The sequence below is a fragment of the Sebastes fasciatus genome, unplaced genomic scaffold (assembly GCF_043250625.1).
Source record: "Sebastes fasciatus isolate fSebFas1 unplaced genomic scaffold, fSebFas1.pri Scaffold_85, whole genome shotgun sequence".
Taxonomy (NCBI): Eukaryota; Metazoa; Chordata; class Actinopteri; order Perciformes; family Sebastidae; genus Sebastes; species Sebastes fasciatus.
The window spans coordinates 10,001-20,000 of NW_027428273.1; the positions used below are offsets into that span (position 1 = coordinate 10,001).

Consider the following 10,000-nt stretch of genomic DNA (forward strand, 5'->3'; position numbering starts at 1 on the left):
CACCTCTGGTCATGTGTTGTGACGGAAACTGCTCCTGAGGTGGTTCAACATCTGATCAGGATCCTCCTGGATGCCTCCCTTTGGAGGTTTTCCTCCTGGTGGAGGCCCCGGGGTCGACCCAGAACACGCTGGAGAGATTCTAGATCTGGTCTGGTCTGGGAACGCCTCGGGGTCCCCCAGGAAGAGCTGCTGAGCCTGCAGCCCCCCCAAGACCCGGGCCTGGGCGGTTCTAATCGTTGTTGTTGTTGTCCTGCAGGAGAAGGAGAAGAAGTACATGCTGCCGGTGGACAACCTGAAACTGAAAGACATCGAGAAGAGCTTCATGTCCAGTAAACACATCTTTGCCCTGTTCAACACTGAACACAGGTAGGTAGCTGGAGACAGGTTAAAGGTCAAACCATGACCTCTTTGACCGGTCATGGTTTGAGGATCAGGATTATAGGGTTCACTGTGGAGAGGGGCTCAGACTAATACTGGAGTTCCTCAGGGTTCTGGACTCAGTCCTCTTCTACCAGATCAGTCTGACGTGCAGTCTGAGGTCATGACGTCTGATCGGTCACCTGATCAATGATCTGACTCCTGATTGGACGGATTATTGGCAACATTTTGGTCGTTTTCTGCAGTTTGAGGTTCTCTGAGATCAGATTTACAACAAGATCTGCTAGAGACTGCAGTCAGCTGGTTTTATTACTACTGTAGTAGTATTTTAATACTACTGTAGTAGTATTTTAATATTACTGTAGTAGTATTTTAATATTACTTTAGTAGTATTTTAATATTACTGTAGTAGTATTTTAATATTACTCTAATAGTATTTTAATATTACTGTAGTAGTATTTTAATATTACTCTAATAGTATTTTAATATTACTCTAGTAGTATTTTAATATTACTCTAGTAGTATTTTAATATTACTGTTGTAGTATTTTAATATTACTGTAGTAGTATTTTAATATTACTGTAGTAGTATTTTAATATTACTCTAGTAGTATTTTAATATTACTCTAATAGTATTTTAATATTACTCTAGTAGTATTTTAATATTACTCTAGTAGTATTTTAATATTACTGTAGTAGTATTTTAATATTACTGTTGTAGTATTTTAATATTACTCTAATAGTATTTTAATATTACTGTAGTAGTATTTTAATATTACTCTAATAGTATTTTAATATTACTCTAGTAGTATTTTAATATTACTGTAGTAGTATTTTAATATTACTGTTGTAGTATTTTAATATTACTGTAGTAGTATTTTAATATTACTGTAGTAGTATTTTAATATTACTCTAGTAGTATTTTAATATTACTCTAATAGTATTTTAATATTACTCTAGTAGTATTTTAATATTACTGTAGTAGTATTTTAATATTACTGTTGTAGTATTTTAATATTACTCTAATAGTATTTTAATATTACTGTAGTAGTATTTTAATATTACTCTAATAGTATTTTAATATTACTGTAGTAGTATTTTAATATTACTGTAGTAGTATTTTAATATTACTCTAATAGTATTTTAATATTACTGTAGTAGTATTTTAATATTACTCTAATAGTATTTTAATATTACTCTAGTAGTATTTTAATATTACTCTAGTAGTATTTTAATATTACTGTAGTAGTATTTTAATATTACTGTTGTAGTATTTTAATATTACTCTAGTAGTATTTTAATATTACTGTAGTAGTATTTTAATATTACTCTAATAGTATTTTAATATTACTCTAGTAGTATTTTAATATTACTCTAATAGTATTTTAATATTACTCTAGTAGTATTTTAATATTACTGTAGTAGTATTTTAATATTACTGTAGTAGTATTTTAATATTACTGTAGTAGTATTTTAATACTACTGTAGTAGTATTTTAATATTACTCTAATAGTATTTTAATATTACTGTAGTAGTATTTTAATATTACTCTAATAGTATTTTAATATTACTGTAGTAGTATTTTAATATTACTGTAGTAGTATTTTAATATTACTGTAGTAGTATTTTAATATTACTCTAATAGTATTTTAATATTACTCTAATAGTATTTTAATATTACTCTAATAGTATTTTAATATTACTCTAGTAGTATTTTAATATTACTGTAGTAGTATTTTAATATTACTCTAGTAGTATTTTAATATTACTCTAATAGTATTTTAATATTACTCTAGTAGTATTTTAATATTACTGTAGTAGTATTTTAATATTACTGTAGTAGTATTTTAATATTACTGTTGTAGTATTTTAATATTACTCTAATAGTATTTTAATATTACTCTAATAGTATTTTAATATTACTCTAATAGTATTTTAATATTACTCTAATAGTATTTTAATATTACTGTAGTAGTATTTTAATATTACTGTAGTAGTATTTTAATATTACTCTAATAGTATTTTAATATTACTGTAGTAGTATTTTAATATTACTACAGTAGTATTGTAATATTAGTCTTTATTTCTTCTTACTTTCTGTTCATAACAGGGAAACACGTTGTAAGTCGTTGGCGACCTGGTCGTCTTCTTTGAATAAACTTTATTTATATTTACAAACCGACCAGAGTTCAGTGTTTACGTTCTGTGTGAGCTCGTTGTGTTATCTGCTGTATGCAGACGATACTGTTGTGTATATATGTGTGTATATATATATAGGTATATACAGTATATAGCTTCAACATGTAATAACATGTGAATGTTTCAGGAACGTGTATAAAGACTCCCGTCAGCTGGAGTTGGCCAGTGAGTCTCAGGAGGAGGTCGACAGCTGGAAGGCTTCTTTCCTACGAGCTGGAGTGTACCCTGAACGCACCGTGGTACGACTCATTACTGCTGCTACATTACTCCATCATTACTCCATCATTATTCCATCATTACTCCATCATTACTGCAGCTACATTACTCCATCATTACTCCATCATTACTCCATCATTACTCCATCATTACTGCAGCTACATTACTCCATCATTACTGCTACATTACTCCATCATTACTCCATCATTATTCCATCATTACTCCATCATTACTGCAGCTACATTACTCCATCATTACTCCATCATTACTCCATCATTACTGCAGCTACATTACTCCATCATTACTCCATCATTACTGCTACATTATTCCATCATTACTGCAGTATTACTACATCATTACTCCATTATTACTGCAGTATTACTCCATCATTACTGCAGTATTACTCCATTATTACTGCAGTATTACTCCATTATTACTGCAGTATTACTCCATTATTACTGCAGTATTACTCCATTATTACTGCAGTATTACTCCATCATTACTGCAGTATTACTCCATCATTACTGCAGTATTACTGCAGTACTACTCCATTATTACTGCAGTATTACTCCATCATTACTGCAGTATTACTCCATCATTACTGCAGTATTACTCCATCATTACTGCAGTACTACTCCATTATTACTCCATTATTACTGCAGTACTACTCCATCATTACTCCATCATTACTGCAGTATTACTCCATCATTACTGCAGTATTACTCCATCATTACTGCAGTATTACTCCATCATTACTGCAGTATTACTCCATCATTACTTTAGTATTACTCCATCATTACTGCAGTATTACTCCATCATTACTGCAGTATTACTCCATCATTACTGCAGTATTACTCCATCATTACTGCAGTATTACTCCATCATTACTGCAGTATTACTCCATCATTACTGCAGTATTACTCCATCATTACTGCAGTATTACTCCATCATTACTGCAGTATTACTCCATCATTACTGCAGTATTACTCCATCATTACTGCAGTATTACTCCATCATTACTGCAGTATTACTCCATCATTACTGCAGTATTACTCCATCATTACTTTAGTATTACTCCATCATTACTGCAGTATTACTCCATCATTTCATAATATTATATTCATATTTAATAATAATAATTGTATCTCTTCCTCCTGCAGGACAAAGACAAGGTGAGTTCCTGTCTCCTGATATACTCACAGGTGTTCCTATTATTCTGTCCACCCCAACGAGATCACAGAGGGTGGACAAAATAAAAGAAACACCACAAACTACATCCTGAAAATGATGCATGTTAGTGCACGTGGAGGTGGAGGAGGTGGTGTGTAGTGTGTAGTTGATGGTGGTGGTCTCTCCAGGTGGAGGTGGAGGAGGCGAGGGGGGACGGGCAGATCCACAGTCTGGACCCTCAGCTGGAGCGACAGGTGGAGATCGTCAGGAACCTGGTGGACTCGTACCTGTCCATCATCCACCGCACCGTCAGAGACCTGATCCCCAAGACCATCATGCACCTGATGGTCAACAACGTAGGACACACACACACACACACACACACACACACACACACACACACACACACACACACACACACAGTGGTGATGTCAGCAGTCATGTGACCTCCTCTCTGCTCCTCAGACGAAGGAGTTCATCCACTCAGACCTGCTGGCTCATCTTTACTCCTGTGGAGACCAGAACACCCTGATGGAGGAGTCCCAGGAGCAGGTGAGAGACAGACAGGGGGACAGACAGGGGGACAGACAGGGGGACCGAGAGACAGACAGACTGGTTAACATTAGCATAAAGGAAGTGCAATGCTAACTTGTCAATGTGACGGAATGACCGTTCTTCTTTTAGAATCTCCTCGTCTAGGAAGCAGATCTGACATGAAGTCATATGTTGAATCCAACCTGTCTGTCTCTCCCTCTACCTGTCTCTCTCTCTCTCTGCTGTCTCTCTCTCTATACCTGTCTCTCTCTCTGCCTGTCTCTCCCTACCTGTCTGTCTCTCTCTGCTGTCTCTCTCTCTCTACCTGTCTCTCTCTCTCTGCTGTCTCTCTCTCTATACCTGTCTCTCTCTCTGCTGTCTCTCTCTCTCTACCTGTCTGTCTCTCTCTGCTGTCTCTCTCTCTATACCTGTCTCTCTCTCTGCTGTCTCTCTCTCTATACCTGTCTCTCTCTCTGCTGTCTCTCTCTCTATACCTGTCTCTCTCTCTGCTGTCTCTCTCTCTACCTGTCTGTCTCTCTCTGCTGTCTCTCTCTCTATACCTGTCTCTCTCTCTGCTGTCTCTCTCTCTATACCTGTCTCTCTCTCTGCCTGTCTCTCTCTCTGCCTGTCTCTCTCCCGACCTGTCTGTCTCTCCCAGGCTCAGCACCGTGATGAGATGTTGAGGATGTACCACGCTCTGCGCGAAGGCCTGAACATCATCGGTGACATCAGCACCTCCACCATCACCACGACGATGCCGCCGCCTGTCGACGACTCCTGGCTGCAGGTGACGGGGATGCCGTCGGGACGCAGGTAACCTAGCAACGGGTCAGCTGTTACCCAGACGCAGTACGTATGATCCGCATCCCTGAGTCTCTCTGCCGGTCTCTGCAGGTCTCCCATGTCCAGTCCGACCCCCCAGCGTCGGGCTCCTCCTGGACCTCCCCGTCCCGGCGGGCGCGCGGCCCCCGGCGCTCCATCACGTTCTGCGGTGTCCCCGGACCCCGGACCCCCCTCCATCCCCTCCAGACCCAACAGAGCACCCCCACCTGGAGTCCCCAGGTACCTGCACACACACACACACACACAGTCTGAGGTCAAAGGTCAGACTGACAGCTGACCAGCAGCTGACTTTGGTTCTGTGTGATGTGTTCAAGGACTTTAATATTGTTGACGTTTCTGACAGAGCTAACGTTAGCATGCTAATACATTAATATTGTTGACACATGTGACCTGACTGATCAAAATGCTTTTATTGTTTACATAGCTGGTTGCTTTTGATTGGTCAGCGCTACAGATGTTTCCTAGCAACAGATTTACCCATTAACTGTTTTACTGAGCAAGACTTGAAACTGTAATTCCCCACACTGCAATGGGTCCTGAATGCAGCATGAATGTGGTCCCAGATGTTTCCAGGTGTTCAGATCTTTACCTTGTCCAGTTTGGTTCGCTAGCTTCGGCTCTCATTGGCGTCCAATCAAAACGTTAGAACCATTAACGACTTCACTTCCTGTTTAAAAGTTTCAAAATAAAGTTTATCTCCTGATTGTGGAGCATCTTTAACGTAACGTAAACCAGTACCGTGACTCTTTAACGTAACGTAAACCGGTACCGTGACTCTTTAACGTAACGTAAACCGGTACCGTGACTCTTTAACGTAACGTAAACCGGTACCGTGACTCTTTAACGTAACGTAAACCGGTACCGTGACTCTCGTTACCGAACTGGACACGGAGATGATCGGAGGGTTTTATTAAACACACCACACCTCATCTTCTGGTGAGAGTTTCTTCTTTGTTGGTGCTGTAGAACGAAAGCAGCGATCCACAAACGACCTGCACAGACATGCCTCTGCTCCTCCTCTGCTCATTCTGCTTCTCTCCATCCTCACACTTCATCAGTCCTCCATCTCTCCTCCATCACTCCTTCATCTCTCCTCCATCACTCCTTCATCACTCCTCCATCACTCCTACATCACTCCTACATCACTCCTCCATCACTCCTACATCACTCCTACATCACTCCTTCATCACTCCTCCATCACTCCTACATCACTCCTCCATCACTCCTACATCACTCCTACATCACTCCTCCATCACTCCTACATCACTCCTACATCACTCCTCCATCACTCCTACATCACTCCTACATCACTCCTCCATCACTCCTACATCACTCCTACATCACTCCTCCATCACTCCTACATCACTCCTACATCACTCCTACATCACTCCTACATCACTCCTTCATCACTCCTTCATCACTCCTACATCACTCCTACATCTCTCCTCCATCACTCCTTCATCACTCCTCCATCACTCCTACATCACTCCTCCATCACTCCTACATCACTCCTACATCACTCCTTCATCACTCCTCCATCACTCCTACATCACTCCTTCATCACTCCTCCATCACTCCTTCATCACTCCTCCATCACTCCTACATCACTCCTCCATCACTCCTCCATCACTCCTCCATCTCTCCTACATCACTCCTCCATCACTCCTCCATCACTCCTACATCACTCCTTCATCACTCCTCCATCACTCCTTCATCACTCCTCCATCACTCCTTCATCACTCCTACATCACTCCTTCATCACTCCTCCATCACTCCTTCATCACTCCTCCATCACTCCTACATCACTCCTCCATCACTCCTACATCACTCCTTCATCACTCCTCCATCACTCCTTCATCACTCCTCCATCACTCCTTCATCACTCCTACATCACTCCTTCATCACTCCTCCATCTCTCCTACATCACTCCTCCATCACTCCTACATCACTCCTCCATCACTCCTCCATCACTCCTACATCACTCCTTCATCACTCCTCCATCACTCCTTCATCACTCCTCCATCACTCCTCCATCACTCCTCCATCACTCCTACATCACTCCATCACTCCTACATCACTCCTACATCACTCCTCCATCACTCCTACATCACTCCTCCATCACTCCTCCATCACTCCTCCATCACTCCTACATCACTCCTCCATCACTCCTACATCACTCCTACATCACTCCTACATCACTCCTACATCACTCCTTCATCACTCCTCCATCACTCCTACATCACTCCTCCATCACTCCTACATCACTCCTACATCACTCCTCCATCACTCCTACATCACTCCTACATCACTCCTCCATCACTCCTACATCACTCCTACATCACTCCTCCATCACTCCTACATCACTCCTACATCACTCCTACATCACTCCTACATCACTCCTTCATCACTCCTTCATCACTCCTACATCACTCCTACATCTCTCCTCCATCACTCCTTCATCACTCCTCCATCACTCCTACATCACTCCTCCATCACTCCTACATCACTCCTACATCACTCCTTCATCACTCCTCCATCACTCCTACATCACTCCTTCATCACTCCTCCATCACTCCTTCATCACTCCTCCATCACTCCTACATCACTCCTCCATCACTCCTCCATCACTCCTCCATCTCTCCTACATCACTCCTCCATCACTCCTCCATCACTCCTACATCACTCCTTCATCACTCCTCCATCACTCCTTCATCACTCCTCCATCACTCCTTCATCACTCCTACATCACTCCTTCATCACTCCTCCATCACTCCTTCATCACTCCTCCATCACTCCTACATCACTCCTCCATCACTCCTACATCACTCCTTCATCACTCCTCCATCACTCCTTCATCACTCCTCCATCACTCCTTCATCACTCCTACATCACTCCTTCATCACTCCTCCATCTCTCCTACATCACTCCTCCATCACTCCTACATCACTCCTCCATCACTCCTCCATCACTCCTACATCACTCCTTCATCACTCCTCCATCACTCCTTCATCACTCCTCCATCACTCCTCCATCACTCCTACATCACTCCATCACTCCTACATCACTCCTACATCACTCCTCCATCACTCCTACATCACTCCTCCATCACTCCTCCATCACTCCTACATCACTCCTACATCACTCCTACATCACTCCTTCATCACTCCTACATCAGTCCTCCATCACTCCTACATCACTCCTACATCACTCCTCCATCACTCCTACATCACTCCTCCATCACTCCTCCATCACTCCTACATCACTCCTCCATCTCTCCTCATCACTCCTTCATCAGTCCTCCATCACTCCTACATCACTCCTCCATCTCTCCTCATCACTCCTTCATCAGTCCTCCATCACTCCTTCATCACTCCTCCATCACTCCTACATCACTCCTCCATCTCTCCTCATCACTCCTCCATCTCTCCTCATCACTCCTTCATCAGTCCTCCATCACTCCTCCATCACTCCTACATCACTCCTCCATCTCTCCTCATCACTCCTTCATCAGTCCTCCATCACTCATCCATCACTCCTACATCACTCCTCCATCTCTCCTCATCACTCCTTCATCAGTCCTCCATCACTCCTTCATCACTCCTCCATCAGTCCTCCATCACTCCTCCATCACTCCTCCATCACTCCTACATCACTCCTCCATCACTCCTACATCACTCCTCCATCTCTCCTCATCACTCCTTCATCTCTCCTCCATCAGTCCTACATCACTCCTCCATCACTCCTACATCACTCCTCCATCTCTCCTCATCACTCCTTCATCTCTCCTCCATCAGTCCTACATCACTCCTCCATCTCTCCTCATCACTCCTTCATCTCTCCTCCATCACTCCTCCATCAGTCCTCCATCACTCCTTCATCAGTCCTACATCACTCCTTCATCAGTCCTCCATCTCTCCTCATCACTCCTTCATCTCTCCTCCATCAGTCCTCCATCACTCCTCATCACTCCTTCATCAGTCCTCCATCTCTCCTCATCACTCCTTCATCTCTCCTCCATCAGTCCTCCATCACTCCTTCATCTCTCCTCCATCAGTCCTCCATCACTCCTTCATCTCTCCTCATCACTCCTTCATCTCTCCTCCATCAGTCCTACATCACTCCTCCATCTCTCCTCATCACTCCTTCATCTCTCCTCCATCACTCCTCCATCAGTCCTCCATCACTCCTTCATCAGTCCTACATCACTCCTTCATCAGTCCTCCATCCCTTCATCTCTCCTCCATCAGTCCTCCATCACTCCTCATCACTCCTTCATCAGTCCTCCATCTCTCCTCATCACTCCTTCATCTCTCCTCCATCAGTCCTCCATCACTCCTTCATCACTCCTTCATCTCTCCTCCATCAGTCCTCCATCACTCCTTCATCTCTCCTCATCACTCCTTCATCTCTCCTCCATCACTCCTCCATCAGTCCTTCATCACAGAGATGAAACTGATGTCAATATTTTAACACTGTCACCATCGATACATCCACCTGGAGCCATGTCTCTCTACCTGTGTGTCTGTCTACCTGTCTGTCTACCTGTCTCTGTCTGTCTCTCTGTCTACCTGTCTCTCTCTCTGTCTGTCTGTCTGTCTGTGTGTCTGTCTGCCTGTCTCTACCTGTCTCTCTCTCTGTGTTTGTGTGATCCAGTTCTAACA

The 10,000-nt window shown here is 42.4% G+C and overlaps 1 protein-coding gene across 1 annotated transcript in view; it reads left to right on the forward strand.

The window, feature by feature from the left end:
* Positions 1–10,000, forward strand: part of LOC141763881 (dynamin-1-like) — a 24,019-nt gene that overhangs the window by 9,886 nt on the left and 4,133 nt on the right. Inside the window, exons 4-10 of the mRNA XM_074628655.1 lie at positions 257–366; positions 2,704–2,815; positions 3,953–3,964; positions 4,151–4,318; positions 4,428–4,514; positions 5,155–5,309; positions 5,391–5,558. Of these exons, the coding sequence (XP_074484756.1) occupies positions 257–366; positions 2,704–2,815; positions 3,953–3,964; positions 4,151–4,318; positions 4,428–4,514; positions 5,155–5,309; positions 5,391–5,558 (812 nt within the window). The remainder of the gene's footprint in view (positions 1–256; positions 367–2,703; positions 2,816–3,952; positions 3,965–4,150; positions 4,319–4,427; positions 4,515–5,154; positions 5,310–5,390; positions 5,559–10,000) is intronic.